The following is a 17,761-nucleotide window of genomic DNA, read 5'->3' as shown; positions in this document are numbered from 1 at the left end:
AAGTAGGTAATCCACCAATGACTTCAGAAATTAAGGATACCTGGTTTTCATCACTGTCCTACTAACACAGTGTCAGATTTTGGGCAAGTCACCGCTGACAAGATTCCAAATGGGAATTAAATGAGGATCAGTGTGATACTATTATACACTGAGGATGTCTCACACAGCCTGCACCTGGAGGAAATTGTCCAGGGCTTCCTATGATGGGGCAAGCACCCCTGTCATTCAATGCAAAACCACAATTGTCCTCCAGCTTCTCTGGTTATTACAAAAGAAAGAAGCAGTAAACTTCACATCTTCCTCTGAACCTCCTCTGGAATGTGTTTAAGATGCACATTTCAAAAATACCTACCTAAAACTGCCCTTGGGAAACAGCTGAATGAACAGGACAGGACTTGGCACATGCTGCTGGAAGTTCAAGCCAGGTAAGGGTTGGAATTTTATAAATTAAGTGAATAAAAGAGAACATTAAAAAACCCGTGTAAACTGAAGCATTAAGCTGATCAATCCTCAACAGCTACAAATGACTACTTGCAAATTGGCTTCTTTCCCAAAGTGCTGCCTGGAAGTTCAGTTATCAAGTGTAATTGCAAAACTCTATCATCATCTATCCTGGGATTTGATTAGCTCCTAATGATTGTAAACATTCACAGGCTTTACTACTGACCAAAGACACAACCCTGTCCCTGGGCCAGCCAACACCTACAGCAGCGACACAAGCCTGACCAACAAATTCATCTTTTACTGTTTTTCTACTCAGCTGGATCAGCAAGTTTATCCAGCCTGCAGCACATCAATGGCCCCATCACTGAGGAGGAGACAGGGACACAGCCAGGCTGAGCAGGACACAGCTCTCAGTCAGAAAATCCAGTCTGGAATTGTGATATATTTTTGTCATACTTGTGATGCACCAACACTCCTGCTTCAGGAGGGTCCCACTGCCCACGGGGTGACTGTAGCTCTACTGCCACCTAAGACAAGCCCAAATTACTGCCCTGTTCAGGTGACAGCTACCTGCACTTCCCTGTAAACACAGGATTACAATTAAATACTCCAACACAGCTGCTGTTGGCACCACTTTTACTGTTATAATGTTAGCTGACAAACAGATTAATTTAATGGCTTTGAGGACTCTGCCCATATCATGCAATCCATAAATTATACTCATGTGCAGACTTTCAAGCAATTCTTATTTAATATCTACTTTAGGTATTTGCAGCACTTCGGGTGTTTACTTACTGTCATGCTTGACAGCCATCTACTGCAGTCAAAAACAGAACCAAAAAGTTCAACTAGAGAACTAGAAAATGAAATTGTATTTAGGGATGGGTGGGAGGTTGCTCACTGACGTTTAGCATCAGTGAACATGGTGGCTGGCTTCAGGGTACTTACAAGTATTTTTAAGCCAAAGAAAGCTTAGCAGGTTCTTTCCTCCAAGCAATTCTTTCTCTGAGGAGTTTTTTAAGGGATAAGCATTGGGATTTGCTCTTCTGAGATTACATGCATTGTTAAAGACAACTGGATCGTATCTCTTTTGTATTGGAAAAAAAAAATAAATCTGCCTTGTCAGTATCTAGAGGGTTAAAATCCTCAGATTAAAAATGCACTTAGCACATTCAAAAAGATGAGAGCTGGTGGCCATCACTCCACAAGTACTGCCTCCAAATACACACTCACAGATTTACAGCAATATAAAAATACAAGGCTGGCAAGAAACTGAAATGAGAATAAAACACATATGAATCATGCACACAACTAATTAAACATGAAAATTATCTTCACAGTCACTTACCTTCACCATTATAAGTTAACATTCAGCAGAAGAAATCTGAGAAGTGTATTTTAGACATATGCAATCTGGGAGTAATATTTCTTTTAAACTCATGTCAGGATAACACAGCTTCCTTTCCAAGCACTGATTATTTTGGGCTCTCCTAAGTGAAGCGAAAAATGCTTAAGACTGAACACAAGCCTTGGCTGACAGCACTTAAGTGAGCCTGGAAATCTTCAAATTTACTGTGTTGGGAACTGCTGTGCAACTTTCTAGGCTGAGGCTTCAGGGCAAGCCATACCTATATTCCGTCAACTTACAAGTTAAAGAAATCAGATTTTGGCATCTAAACTCTAACTTCCTTTTGCATAAGTAATACACCAACATCTGAGCACCCCTGACTGTTCACTGTCAGGGGACCATGTGAAAAACACCTCAACAAATCACATCCCAGCTATTTCTTCTTTACTAACATTAATTTGCAGAATACAATCCAAATTGCACTTCCAAAAGTCACAAGGGTGTATCAGCCACTTCAGGCACTACAAAAATAAACATGACAAAATTTGAAGCTTGCTTTTCAATGATGCTGAAAAACCTCTCTATGAAATAACTTTCACAAGTATACGCCAAGAGTAATTATAAAATTTTGAGTTCCAGAGACTACAACACTGCAGGTTCCATTCTACTTCTTCTGGTAATGGTATTTGCACTAAGGATGAGAGGATCCACTTGAGGAAAGACAGAGAGCATCGTGTTGGCACAACAAAACCCTTTCATTAAGGAGACATCTGGGCCATTAATAGCAGGCTGCTGGGGAAGGCTGCACCTCGCTAGATTGGGTTTCAAACCAAGTTCTCCATGAGGTGTTGAGCAAAAGAGAATTGGCTGCAAGCAGGACAATGCAGGCCTGGTGGGTTTTGTTTACTGTGCAGCTGAAGGACCACTAGATGATTAATGAAGGGCTGACAGTTTCTTTGTAGAGTAGCAGACAATATTTTGGGGGAAGACTTTGGCTTGTCAGGTTAAACATAAAAACACTTACATAGACTCTCTCTTCTGAGCTCACTGCTGCAGTTCAAATGACTTTTCTAACTTGCTTCCCAGGACAAGAACATAAATGTAAGGCTATTTTGAGGAGAAAAAAGAAGCACAGCAAAATATTAGTTTGCCAGAGCTTCTGGCACATTCGTATGTGTGATAACAGCAGCAGCACACGTTCATTGCCACCTTGTTAGCAGCTACAGGCTAATCTTCAGCAAGATCCCTCTCAAAGTAAACCTAATTCCACTGAGAACAGCAGGGTTTTACCCTCCTCAGACAAACTCTGCCCTGCATTCTTCCAGGCTCTTCCTAGGGACAGAGTTGCCATCACCATCATGAATGGCAAGTGGCTCATAAGGAACTGAACACGCCTTCCTTTGGAGCATAAATAAGGTAAAATATGCTGCCATGCAAGCTTAAGGATAACAGCTGAAAACCCCTGAAGCCCAACATATCAAGATAATTGTATATGTTATTTAAGTCTTGGATGCATGATTAAAATCAAGGGGATGGCCACCATTTGTTGGCAAGACCATCTCATCTGTTTCTACACTTTAGATATGAATATCAGTAGAATACAGGTCAACCCCCCCCCAACCATTAAAGAAGATTGGGCTTCTGGAGAGGCAGGGAAGAGGAGAAGTCCCCTACAGGAGCCTTTCCAGTCTTCAGAACAGCTACAAATTTTCTGGCAACTTAAAATCAAAACACTTAAGAAAACATATCTGGGAAATATAACATCCTGAACATGCAAAAAAAGAGTCCCTGGTTCAGGAATACATGGAAAAGACAACACATTTCCCAGCCAGCATGTTACCATACAACTACAAATGCATTTTCAATCAAAATCAGTCCTTAAACATCAGTCAAGCACAAGCTCAGTTTTTCATGCAGGATCACTTGTGCCCACAAGATGCCCCAACAGCCTTTGTGCATCAACCCAGACACCCAGACACTTCAGGAGAGGTGAATCTAACTTTAGCACTCAGGTGTCTTAACCTCAGCTGGGAGGCAGGACAAGCAAGGCTGGCTGACTTTCTCTGTCACCCTTCCCTCTCCTCCCCTGCTCTAAACCTGGCAGGAATTCTTGCTGGATGGGATGTGCCACCACTCCATAGCCTGATGTGAAATTTAAAAGTGCTGCTTTTGGGCAGCTGCAGGGAAGGGTGGGGGTCTGTCCTGGGCTGCTTCCATCCAACTCTACCACAGAGCCACAGCAGAACCTGCCTGAGGCTGATGAAACCTCTGTTAAAAGGCAAATTCCAGCAAGACAGGAAGGAAAAATGTGAGAGAAACAGCCCCAGCTCCTGGAGAAATCTGGACCTGGCTCTCCTGAACAGGGGGAACTGTAGCCTGCACAGCCCACACTGGAGCAAGGGAGAAAGATGAGGAAAGAGTGGTGAAAAGGAAATGCACACTCTGACTGCACTCTCTCACTCCCCAGCCCCCTGGGTAAGGCAGAGGAACTGGGAATGTGGGAGCCAAGCTGAGCCTGGCAAAGGAGATGGGCAGGACTAAAGTTCTTTTCTTTGTTTCTCACCATCCAACACTACAGTAACTGGCAATCAATTAACATTTCCCAAGTTGAGTCTGTTTTGCCTGTGATAAGAGGTAGTAAGTGATCTCCCTGTCTTTATGTTGACCCATGAGCTTTTTTTTCCTATTTTCTCCCCTGACCTGTTGAGGATGGGGAGTGGATGAGGAGCCAGGTGGACATCTGGCCACCATCAACCCACCACACCTGCAAGAGTGTTTCTTATTCTCCTCAGTGCTCTGACTGAAGAATACACAGTAACTGGAAGAAATGTAGCAAATCCCATAAATTTCCTTTCCAATAATCTCCTCCTGACAGAACATAAAATCTTCCATTTCTCCAACTAACCATAGAACAACTGAGATTAAATCTTCCTAGTGAGAAACAGAACTTTGTTACCATGGCTTGGAGTCTGCAGGACACGCCACGGCTCCCCCTGTGACATAAACACCTTCACCACAAAGTTGTTGGGCAGGTTGTTTCCAACATTCATGGTGTTTGGTGCAGCACTCACTTCTTCCCAAATCTCTAACACTGGAGTCCTAACACTGAATCAGCACTTCTGTCATAGACATCTACTGCAAACTCTCCTCCCGAGCCACTTTTTGGGTTGGACTAAACCAGAAAGTCCTCAAGAAGTAAGAGTGCTGCTGCTGCAGGGTCAGCAGCTTGTTTCTTAAAGGAGAGAGACTGAAATCCTTACTTCACTCTCCCCTGGGACTGCGCTGGCTCATGCTCCCCCTCACTCCAAGCTGTTGGAAATGGCAGCACTGGAAGGACAAGAGCAGAGTTAAAATTTTGTAACTGCAGCAAAAGGCAAAGTGAGGACACCACAACAGTCTCTGAAAACTGGAGTAACTTTCTGTTGGGAAAAATGACTTGTCAAAACACTGATGTGGCAGAAACACCGCACTCGCTGTTGAAAGGTTCGAGCCGCAGATATTCTCCAGCAGCTTTTTCATCCAAGCCTTGGATTCAATTCATTTAACACCGTGATAAAGAATAAAAGCCATTAGTAAGCAGAGTGTGGCTTTTTTTTTTTAGCAATCCAGTTCCTCCTCCAACAATCACCAGGATGCAATACGTGCAGCTGGGAGCAGAACTGAGCACCAGCCTGGGCACTGCTGCGTGTCAGAGCTCCTCCTCTGGAGTCCTATCGGGTGACTTTCCTCCTCAAACATGTCCTAAAGAATTCCACTGAAGCCTGCAGGTAAAATCCTTCCCCAAGCATTTTGCCCTGATTGATAGCTTTAGAGCCTTCCTTCACACGACTTCGGCTCTTTTCCAGACCTTTCATTTTTTCTTCTTTTTGTAACTGTCTCCAACGGGAAGTTGCACTTGGTTTTTTCACTGTACGTTTCTCTTAGAACTGACATCTCTGCATTGTAATGAAGGAACCCCTGGGTATTAGTGACAAATTAGTCACCAGCTAAAGAATATTTTCTTTTCATTTCTATACCAGGTGGAAGATATTAAAATCTCTAGAGGAATTTCACCTGCTCTGCTACAATAAATCATCACACAATTTTCTTTTAAAGTGACTTAATTTTACTGCCTTTAAAACTTCATCACCATTAAAATAGTCTTCTGAACTCGGTCAGGGAGGCTTTATAGTAAATAGTATGTATTTAATTATACTTGGAAAATTAATGCAATTTCACTTTCATTCTTCAAATGGTGTTTTTAAAATATGGAATTATTCCTTTCTGAGAAGAAAACCCATGTATTACCATAGGTAGGAATTAACAGAAAAATATTTTCCCTTCTTTGTTTAATTATCTAATAAGGAAAAGTATTTAAAAAATCTCCAGAAGACCCCACACAGTCTGCAAAAAAAGGAGAAATATTGCACTCACTATTCTTTGTTGAAGAACTTGTAAAGTAGCAGCCAAAAGATTGGGGGAAAAACGTAAAAACACTTAGGTAATTACTGAAGCCACAGGCCACTGAAATACAGCAAAATATTCAGTGAAGACAGAGATTTACCTTTTTTTTTTTCCTAGAAGGCTACAATTTCAGTAATAATATATTATTAAAAAGTTGATTCTCCAAATATTAACTTTACAACCACACATTTTGTGTCATTACAGTGGGATTTTCTACTTCATAAGACAAATAAATTTATAATCAAAGCTAAATACTACACAAGTGGCTTACAGCTTCTGATTAAATGACTTCATATACTTTTATGTGCTTTTAACCATCAATTAATTAATTTTTCAAATTATAATTAGTTTTTGAATGATAATAAATTAAAATAATTTTTCAAATTATAATAAACTAATTGTTCAAATTATAAGTAAGCCAGTAGCAAAGGAGTTTATTTTACAACACAAGACTGAAATTTAAGAGTCCTGCCCCACCAGCAAAAGGAGGGCATCAATAATTAAAAAAAAAAAAAATCAAAAGTGTATCAATAAATACAGCACACTAAGTCTACAACCAATTGTTTCTTCCTCTATTTGCCAAGAAATGAGAAGAGCAGAAGATCAATTAAGAAGCAGAAATGTAAAACCCAAGCATTAAACACTACGAGATATTTAAGATCCCACAGTGTTTCTTACAAGTGCAGAGCATCACTCCCCCGCTTGTCCCGGGGGAGTTCCAGCTCCAGTAATTACCTTCTGTCTGCTCACAGAGTTCAAGTTCAAAACAATATTCATTTTCCACTTCCCGTCCTAAAGCAGGGCACGGCGCTTCTGTGCATCGCTCGGTAACCATCCTGCCCCACCACAGACGTGGTTAAACCACTGCACTGATTGAATAATCCTCATTTGTGGCAGGGGGCTGGGGCAAGGAGAAGCCCTGGGCTTTAAGAGGGAAGGTTCAAGCTGAACATCAACGCCTCGAACTTTTAGCAGCAGCATCCTTTATTACACTCAGCTAGAAACCAAGCATTTGTCTCCACACCCCACCCCTAATTTACAAGGGGGCATAAGTGCTGTTTCAGAACTAATCCAGCCCAGAAGGTTTTGCTGCATCTCAAATATTTTACAGCAGACTCACTTGGCTTCCTCAGCCCCCCTCTCCATCTAGTTCTCTTCCTCAAATTATATTCATCTGCTGCAGTGAACAGAAGGATGGCTGCCAAACAAATAATATGAAATCATATATAATGGGCAGAATATGCCTTCCTTCAAACCACAACTTTAAGAGTATTCAGGTGAAGAGACGCTGAAGAGGGAAAGACAGCAAAGGTCTATGTTCTGTATAGCCACTTTCACAATCTTACATTGCCTTGTTCAGGGTTACACACATTTACAGCATTGCCGAATGATTATGTATTTCTGGTCAGACACCTAAGCTCGCCTCTTATTCAGGGAGAAATGAATTTTATTAAAAACAAGATTCCTCTAGCATAGGTATTTACACAACAGGCCACCAAGGCTACACAGAATAAGGATCTCATAATTTTATTTCAAAAAATAAAAAGAAAAATGCTGTCTGCCTTATTTTCCTGCTGCACACCAAACTCCATCAACACACTTGGGAGTACCAGGTCAGAGAAGAGATACCACAGACTAAGTCATATCTCTGCAAATTTTTGGTGCAGGAGGTTACAACCACTGCTACCAAAAGGGCTGTGGTACCTCCCTCTCTCCACCCAATTCAGATTTACCAGCTTTTTTAACTGCTGCCGGAAACTTTGCTGATTTGCAAATAGGCATTTCAGCGTGGACAGCACAGAAAGATGTTGATTCCACTCTGGTTTTTGCAAGGCTCAGGCACTGAAGAAGTCAGCTGGACTTGCATTGGCAGCAGTTACGATGGGATTTAAAAAAAAAAAAATTAAATATGCACTTTTGCAACAAGTACAAAAGGTTTAAAACTGCTCCCACTCAATAAGGGTTCAACCCTTACTTGAGTGAAATGATTGGGAACTGCAATAAGAGCACGACTGGATCTAATACATTTATGCACAGTTGAACACAAGGAAGGAGAAAATTTATGGATTTTGCTACAAGCATTAAGGCTGACTTACTCCTAACTCTATCTCAGTGAAGAGCAGTAGTATTAACAAAGCACATATCAAATGTAAGCTAGCAAAAAACATGGGTTTATAAATTCAAAAATAAAGTCAGCCTACAAAAATAGAATAAAAAGGAAAATTTGGATACAGTGAAAATAACATTCACGTTTTACTTTAAAAAGTGTCTTTCAGAAAAAATAGTGCTTTTTAGTTTTTTAAGGGATGGAAAAACAATCTCTCTTTTTCAAATAAAAAGTATTGCTCAATTTTAGACAATATTTTGTCTTATTTCACCCACAGTAGTGGGGAAAAATAATAAATTAACATAGCTTACAAAAACTAAGTACACACTGTCAACATTTACTGAGGATGAAGTATTTTGCAAATACATTTTGACTTGTCTTAGAATCAAAGAACTGTCAAATAGCTGCAATTAAACTCTACGGATGGTAACCGAGCGCAGAAGAGCAGTCAGAGCAGTCGCAAGGGGAATCAAAACTAGTGATACAGATCTATATTCAAAACTGATCAAAGCTATTTCCAAAGTAGCTGTAGGACAATTACACAGCAAACTGCCAAATCCAGTGTGCCATCAAAAGACACGATTTGCAATTGATGGAAAACTTATCTTTAGGACAGCTGATGAGCTCTCTGCGTGGTGCACAGACAGAGCTGTAAATAACTGGGGCCCCCAGACTGCTCTGCTTACTCAACCTATTTAAAAAACAAAAACATTTCAGATGCCTGCCCCACTTTCCCCTCACTGTTTCTTGTGGGTGCCTGAGTAATCCTAGAGGCATGTCCAGTTCTTCAGGCATTTGCTGAGTTTAAGGAACATTCCCCACGTCCCCCTGTCTTTGGAAGTTCTGCTCTGGTTGAGTTTCTCTGTGAAGTCCATTCTTTTCAGCATAAACAGAGGCAACTCTCCATGGGTTGACCAGCTACTATCTGGGCTGACCAGTATTAAATACTTTTCTTTATTTAGGATTATTGGTTTTTTTTTTTTTTTTTTTTTTTTTAGCCAGGCTGCTTTCCTTCTCAAAAGCAGAGATGGCAAACAAGAATTTCTGCATGACGAGACTGAATGTCTACAGTTGGATGTTCAAACCAACAGCACAAAATTACCCATTTTCTCAAACCTCTCTACACATCTAAGAAGGGGCAATTAAAACTGGAACTTGTTTGATTATTGCAGCCCATAAAAGTAGGAGCCCACAGCCAGGAGCAGGCAGCAGAGAGAAATCCTGTTTGCAGAGAGACATGGCTCTGGTCAAGCTTGAAATCTGTAATGTTGGTTTATGTAAAAACATTCCTGAAGAAGTTTATTATGGTTAAAATAATTTAAGACTTCTATTTCCCTGAATTATTAAGTGGTGTTGCAGCAAAGGCAAGTTGAGCTTCTACCACATATCAATTTCCTCTCCAAAAAGCAGAGGGGAGATGAATGACACCAGCATCTCATGCAGCACTCACGCAAAGACATGGACGTGAAGAAATCTCAGGTTTGCAACCAAATATTTTAAACCTTCATTTCCTTAACAGAAAACCAGCTGGGAATAAGTCAGAAGTGGGCTATCATCAAGGAAGTTCCTAACATCTGAACAGCAAACTTCAATTCCATCAGTCTCTGTGTATCAATAACAAACCCTTCACCAGCTTTTCAAATTGCTACAGCCCAAATCATATGCAGGCTCTCACAGCCTTGAGCCCATTTTCACTCTTTGTATTCAAACCTGGCAACAACAACAAAAAAAACCCCAGCAGTCTTCAAAACCCCACACCCCAACAAAACACGCACCCTGCTTCTACTAAATAAATGTCAGTCAACAAATAGGCACAAATTTCACAATGGCTGAGGTCATTCCCTTTAAGTCATTACGGTTTCTGGGTGAGTTTTCCTGGTGGTTTTAACATTGGTTTCTGTGATTGCAGCTATGCTTATTTATGCATTTAAGGCGTATGATCTAATACACTTAGGTTTAACTACTTCATTCTTTTGACATTCTTTCCAAATTATAAAAAGGATTCTTGGTGTTTTCACTGCCTTGGTAAAGCAACAAAATTGCTGTCCACATAATTTCTTAAAAATACAGAACAGAGTAAGTACTTGTTGAAAATAATTCAAAGGGAAAAAAACCCTACCCCAGACGTTCCCTCCTCCAAGATAACACTTTTGCTCTCACTCTCTCTCTCCCCACCATTCTGAGGGAACTTGCTATTTTTTTAGAAATAGATGTTTTGCTGGCTTTTTAAAAACAATATCCAGGCCATAAGAGTGATCCAGCTACAACTTATAATCAACACAGTAGTTCAGCTTATTTTTTTAAGCCCTTCTATTTTTACTGTTATGCTTTTAAAAAACTGCACATTTGCGGTATGCTTCAGTCACATTACATCTTCCACTGCACTTTGAATTCTACAAGAATGCTCATTTTATTCAGTGCCCTTTGGTTATTATCTACCAGGGATCCTTGCTTGATAAAAATCAAAGAAGGCAATTTTCTACTTTTTTCTAATGGAAATTTAAATTATCTTCTCCCTCCAAGGCACAAAAAGCCCAAAGAGTCCCCATGATCCAAATGAGGATGGAGAAATTCACTGACTTGTAGGAAACATTCAGAAACATTTCCAAGAAGCTGAAATTAAAATTAAAATTGTGCATGGAGATGGGTGGGCACATCTCTCTCCCAGTACTGTGTGCAGTGCATGGCTTTTACCTTATATACAGAAGCCACGGTAAAACATTTTAATTGACCTTTTTAAAATTGAGGCCACGGGTAATTCTGTATTTCTGGAGTCCCTGATATGGTTTTATATGTCCAAGCATGTTTCTAATCAGCAGTAGAAAGAGTGGAGAACCCCCCACAAGCTCTGTGGGGAGAGAAGGGCCCCATCCTGTGCTGCCCCTGCAGAGGAGCTGCCACCTCTTGCACCACCACAAGGTACAGCTGTCCTGAGTCCTGCTCTGACCCAGCCACACCAACAGAACATTTATTCACTGGCACACAGAACAATTTCCCAAGCCATCACTCCCCATCTCCCCAAATCTGTAAAATCCCTCCATCACAGCCACGCACTCTGTGGGTACCACCACAACATCCCAGGTTCCTCTGTCCACTCCCGCTCCATCCTTTCCAAGCTGCTTCTTCTAACCGAACCCCAGCTACAACAATCCCCCACAAATTACAACAAACCTCCCTTGAAATTCCCCATAAACCTTACCACAGCCCTGCAGCAGACTTCTGGCTTTCCAGAGAGCCTCTGCACCTCGACACTAGGGAAAATACCTCAGCACAGCACTAAGGAAGGGGTTTCCGGACACAGCAGAGGTGACAAACAGAGCGAGAGCAAAGCCAAGATGCCATCTCGACTTCAGGCAAACAACCTCTCCTGACCTCTGGCAGCTCCCACACATTACTAAACAAAAAGTATTCTCTCCATGTTAATGAACCATGTACAATCTAACAGATAACGCTGATGTTAAATAAACATGTTTGTATGTGACTCCTAATGCCAGGACTTAGGCAGCCGCAGACAAATAATTTTAAATGGGAAGGATTACGCCCGTGTAATCTTTCTCATCGCATTTTAGACATCTTTGAAATAATTAAAATACATAATTAAAGCACAACCAGAAAAACTGAATGAAAAGAGGTTTGATTATTTTTAATTAAATATTCACTCTGTGACACACTCATGGAACCATCTTTGCAGTGAACATCACTTTGGATCCAATTTTCCTCTCACACCTCTTGCAGCTGTAAATCAAGATCAACTGAACAGCCTGACAAAGAAGGGAGCTGGACTGGGTTTTGAATGCCATAAAAAAAAAAAAAATCAGAAAATTTAAATCCTTATTCATTTCTTCTCTCTCCTGCTTCAAACCTTGGGTAGCACCAAATCTACCTGCAAATGGCAGCACCTCCAGGCCCCAAATGACCCAACCAAGCAATTATTTGCATCCTAATTGAAGGGCTTATCCTCACCTGATTAAAACAAGGTGTTTGTTAAACATCATTACTTGAGTTAAGATCTGCAAATAAAGATGAAGTATTGTTTTAAGAATTTGACTGCCATGAAACAATTGTTTTCTGATGGGATCTCTTAATGAACAGTCCCAACCAGGATTTTCAGCAGAAAAGGAAGGGAAAGAGATTTGACAAGTTCTCCCTATTCATATCAAAGTGAGCAAAATGCCAAGAGGTTTGAGTACTTACATTTTTTTTAATAGACATATACTAAAAAAAACAAACTTGTATTTTTTTACTAAATTAAGCCACCAAAAAAGGAGGAAGTATTTAAGCCTGCACAACTTTACTTTAGTATATACCATTGTTTATAATTCTGAATATATGTTTTGTTTCTATTTTTCTGTCCTGTTCAATACAATGTGAAATTTAATGAAAATAACATGATTGTTTATCCAGGAAACTCCTCCATGCACTAATCAAATATACATTCTTACTGCTGTGAAAAATACACAGGTACAATGAAACTATACACTGAGAACGGCAGTACGAGATTTCTTTCCCTACATGGTCTACCAAATGACCCCTCCACTTACAGGACATATTTAAAATCTTCATATTAAAACTGCAGCGTTCTATGGCTTATGAAAAGGATTTGACTTTGTAACTTCATTTAACAGTTTGTCCCGAATAAAAGTTACCCCAGCCAGGCAAAGTTAACTCAAAAGTATTTTCTTAGCATTCTAAGAACTTCTGCTAGTTTTCACAGATTTATTAAAGCATTTTTCACTGCATAAGTAATCTTAACAATCATTTCCACAGATTAGGTCTAACAACCTGTGAATTTATTGCAGAAGGAATTTACTGCGAGGAATAATTAGTCTTTAGCGCTGTTCATGCTTGTTCTCTGGCTGAAGACACCTTAAGACCATCTGGTTACTGCAAAATTTGGCACAGGAGAAACAAATCTTACCAAAGAGAATTATAGCTGATTTCAGAATAGCTGTTGTACTACTACACATCATAAATAACAGTTGGGAAGACAGCAGAAAATTAGTAACGTCTTTAATTGTTTTCTTTGTCAGCAGTGTGTACACATACATACTGACACACAAACACAGCCACGCAGAATCCAGCCCGATGCCTCGCAGGCTTGAAGTTAAACATGCGACTAATATTTGCAGGATTAATAGCTAAATTATTAAATTTTCAGGGGAAAAAAAGAGAAAAGCATATTAACCAGCTATGCATAGCAACACAGCAACACATGAGACTCTTTAAGGGATATTCTGAGATCGAGTTCCTTGTGTGAATACCTGAGTTTAATTCCTTTTTATAATTCAAGGCATATCCGCACACACCGAGGAGTTGAATATGAGGCTTATTGTTGGAGGGGGAGTTATCAACAACATTTTTATTTCTCCCTAATGAAGCTTTTCTAATGGAACCTAAGGCTGCCAATGTTGTGAGGTATTTGAAACAGGAACCCGTTTCAGAAATTTCAACCAAATAATGGTGATAAGATTAGCGAGTCATGGGAATCGAGTCTCCACGTACTATTTTAAAAGAAAATGAGCTGAGGGGAGTGGGCTAAGCAAAGTAAAGCAAAACAAATTGATGAGTGTAAAACCAAAAGCATACACAACTTGTTATTTAGCCAAATGTTTTGACCTGTTGGTGGGTGAGTAGAAGAGGCAAAAGAGTTACGTGGACAATTTGACTCTGTAACTACACAATTCAATTTTACACCATACATTTAGATTTTATTTTTTTTTTTAATTAAGGGTTTTAAGTTAGAACAATTAAGTCAAGTTATCAGCTGCTCTACCAATCAAGTGAATTTTCACAACATGCTTAAAAAGTTTCTGGAATGTCTCCAAAGCTGTAAGTACTCCTTATTTTCAAGGCATTTGTACTGCAAGTCTTTCCTACTTGCTTGTGTTACATCTGATGCCTTCAAACCAATGCTTTCAAAGCAGAAATAAAAATTCAGTTTTATTAAGGAATGGAAACAATTTCCCCACATTAAAAAAAAAAAAAAAAAAAAAAGATGAGAAAGAATTTATCCTGTCTGAAGCAACAAGTAACAAAACAATGCAATGCTCAATGTATGAAACTATCTAAGCAGCATTAGTTTAGACACAGAATTACTAGTTTAAATGTGTGCCATCTTTTGTGGACCAGATTGTCCTAATACACACAGACGTGGACTAGCATGAAGAAATTTAGACATGCTTTCTCAATAAACTGGGGGAGAAGAAAGGGGGGGACCCTTCCACGGATGGCATTGCAAAGAGCAGAAGTTCTCAGTAAATTAATAAAGTCCACAAGAGAGACTAAACAATAAACCATTTCTGCCACCGCTTTTAACGGCGCTCAGGGATGCGTGTATTTGATATTGCGCTGAACAAAATTTCTGTTAGTATTTGATATAGACCAATAAACTGTTTATTGGTTCACTACATGCGTTTTAGCAATCACAACTTTATACAAAAGAATACATCATTATTTGAAATGTCTGAACAACAGTAGCTGTATACCATGAATAATTTCCTTCAGAGGCCGTTCACTGGGCTCAAGCACAATTTAACACTCAGAAAAGTTTACTTGAACTGCATAAATCACATACAAGTTTTCCTCAAGGAAGCAGCCGCGGGAAAGCGCAGTGGCGCATTTTATTTAAACGCACTCTTCAGCGATTAAAATCATTAATAAGCGGGGCTCGCTGGACGGTAAAACCGAACCGCACGCTGCGCAGCAATTAACTCCCTGCGCTAATTCTGGGTCGCGGCTCCGCACGCAGGACCCGCCGCTGCCGCGGAGCCGCTCCGCGCCCGCGCTCCGCCGGAGCCGCCCCGCCGGGCTCCGGGGCTCCGCGGGGCTCCGCGCTCCCCGCCCCGCGCCCGCGGAGCCCCGCCGGGCACCCGCACCCGCGGGCGCGCAGCACCCCTCCCCACTCACCGGCGGTGCAGCGCGGAGCCGCGGCGCTGCGGAGTGTGCGCGCCCGCCGCCGGCGCAGTGAGCATGTGCGAGGCGGGCGCGCATGCCCGCGGAAGGGAGCGGAGCGGAGCGGGGCGGCGGCTCCGCGCCCCGCGCTGCGCCCCGGGCGCGCCCACCGCCCCCTCCCCGCCGCGCCTCCCGCCGGAGCCGCCCGCGGGCTGCGCGGGGCGCGGAGCGCAGCGCCGCGGCCGCTCCGCCGCACCGCGCGGGGGGTTTGCCCTCGGCTCCCGTGCCCCGCTGCCCGCCCGGCACGCCCGGCACACCCGGCACACCCGGCCCTCCGCCCCCCGCGGCAGCCCGACCCCGGCGCCGCCGGCCCCTCGCAGCGCCGCGGGGCTGCCCCCGTGCCGCCGCCGTCGGGGCGCACCTACCGCACGCCTGGGGCCGCGGCGCGTCCCGGCGCCCGCAGCGCCGCGCTGCCCGCGGTGCCGGGCGGAGGAGGAGCCTCCCGCGGCTCCCGGGGCCGCCCGGCAGCCCCCGCTACTGTCACGGAACTGCCCGCGGCTCCCGGGGCCGCCCGGCAGCCCCCGCTACTGTCACGGAGCTGCCCGAGCCTCCCGCGGCTCCCGGGGCCGCCCGGCAGCCCCCGCTACTGTCACGGAGGTACCCGCGCCGCGGGCAGCGCGGAGCCGCCGCTCCCGGGCGCGGGCCGGGCAGCGCTCGCACCGGCGGCAGGTACGCGCCGGCCGCGCTTGCTCCCGCCCGTGGCTATGGTTTGATGGTGGTGCTATCAGCCTCCATCGAGCTGCTGAATTTCTTTCTTTTTGAAAAAAATTCTTTCCGTACCGCTTGGACGCTTGAATACCATGTGAATACCACCTTGTCTGTAGCCTCTGTTTCCATGAAAACAGTCGCTTTCACTACAGTCCTTGTGTTAAGGGTTTCTAGTGACAATTTTTAAATATCAGTTTAAAAGGAATGGCTTTTGTTGACGTCTATTTTGTCTTAACATGCACAGCCCCACAGAGCCATGGGTCCTGCAGGCACAGCATCACTCACACACGGCGCCTTCTGCACTCAGAGAGCATCACACGGCTCCTGGCTCCCCAGAGGGCGAAAACCTGCCCATAGTTCCCATCATCTCCAACAACACAGAATGGATTTGTGGCCGTACAGAGGTGCTGTCCCATCTCTCATATCAGCATAAAAACAGAGGCAGTCTGGCAAGTGCCCCTTGTGCTCCTGCCTGATGTGCTGGATGCCTCAATCAGGCACCTCATCTGCTTCTTTGCACATCCAAGAGAGTGGCAGAAGGCACCTTCAGATGGTTTATGCTGGGAAGATGGAGCTGGGACATCCCACTGCGTACCCCTTCCCTGAATCCCCCTTGTGCTGTAACCCCACAAACAGCTTCCCCTTGCTCCTGCTGGCCTCATCCCTGCTCTGGTACCAGACAGTTTCCCCCTTCCGCCGGCATACCTGCTCGCTGGGGATGCAGCCTGACCACAGCAGCATTGCAGTGTTTCATTTCCACACCCTGCTCTTCCTCCTTATTTCACCTCCTCACCAGTCTGGGACAGACTGCAGTCTTCCAGTTCTGTCTCTCCAGTACTGCAGAGGCATCAGGGAGACCTGCAATTCCTTGTCCTGACGGCTTTTATTACACCTAGCCCTTTCCTCAGGAAGGAGATACCCCGTGAACCGCAGTGGAAAAGCCAAAGGAGCACAAAGGGTGTTGAGTTCAGGGTTTGAACAAGCTGCAGCCCACTCATGGATTTAACTCAAAATTTTGACAATGGAACAAAAACATCATTGCAACGAGACAGCTGTTTTTACTATCAAAATCTCTCAGATCAGTTTGACTGCAAAGTGTGTTCCTACAATCCAAAGGAGACAAAGCTCCTAGCATCAGTTTGGAGCTGGCAGGCTTCCTAGCATGAGCTACCTCCCGCCAGCCTAGAAAAACCAAAGCTCTTTCAGTTGTTATTCCCCATCAATTCTCGGCACTAACCCCCTGATTTCCCCATGGATTATCTGCAGTTCTGAGTTTACACTGCTCTCACATTAAACTCTGAGCAATCACTGGCTGGGGAGGTTTCCTTGCTGCCTTTCTCACCTGTAATTGTGGTTCTGGTGACGATTCTCTGAAGTACAAGAAAGTCCTTGGATCCATCTTGAAAATAAAACCTTTCCTTCCTCAACCTGCCGTGCCCAAAAGCCTGATTGCCACATTAGCTCCTTTTGAAGCTGGTTTTAACAAGTAAATTCATATCTAAAAATGCCTTGTTTGCAAAATTCTCCCAACCCCTGATTTCACAACATATTTGAATATATGCTTAGTTTTATGCATGTGAATAGGCTTACAACGATCAATACAATTATTTACCTAAGTGCTTAAAGTCAGGCAGGTATTTAAGAATTAGTATTGTTTGTGGTAATGCCACGGCAAGCCAGGCAGGGACCAGGACCTCATTGTTTGTTCAGCAACCTGCACACAAAAAGACACTCCTTGTCCCTTTCAGTATAAGTAATTT

At 43.0% G+C, this 17,761-nt stretch overlaps 1 protein-coding gene across 25 annotated transcripts in view; it reads right to left on the bottom strand.

The window, feature by feature from the left end:
- Nucleotides 1-17,519, bottom strand: part of EYA2 (EYA transcriptional coactivator and phosphatase 2) — a 90,860-nt gene extending 73,341 nt beyond the window's left edge. For 3 of the 25 annotated variants that reach the window (XM_085558072.1, XM_085558074.1, XM_085558079.1), the window contains exon 1: nt 15,659-15,770. Coding sequence is in view for 12 of the 25 variants with exons in the window: in XM_085558061.1 (XP_085414187.1) it covers nt 17,344-17,459 (116 nt within the window). In the remaining 13 variants the exon portion in view is untranslated. Of the gene's footprint in view, nt 1-6,970; nt 7,083-11,541; nt 11,680-15,248; nt 15,386-15,654; nt 15,790-16,706; nt 16,843-17,343 lie in introns of those variants that run through there. The other 22 variants (XM_085558065.1, XM_085558064.1, XM_077787014.2 and 19 more) reach the window with 16 other exon arrangements.
- Between the last annotated feature and the right edge of the window lie 242 nt (nt 17,520-17,761).

The sequence above is a fragment of the Lonchura striata genome, chromosome 20 (assembly GCF_050655825.1).
Source record: "Lonchura striata isolate lonStrDom1 chromosome 20, ASM5065582v1, whole genome shotgun sequence".
In the NCBI taxonomy this organism is placed as follows: Eukaryota; Metazoa; Chordata; class Aves; order Passeriformes; family Estrildidae; genus Lonchura; species Lonchura striata.
This window is presented reverse-complemented; position numbering and strand designations above follow the sequence as displayed.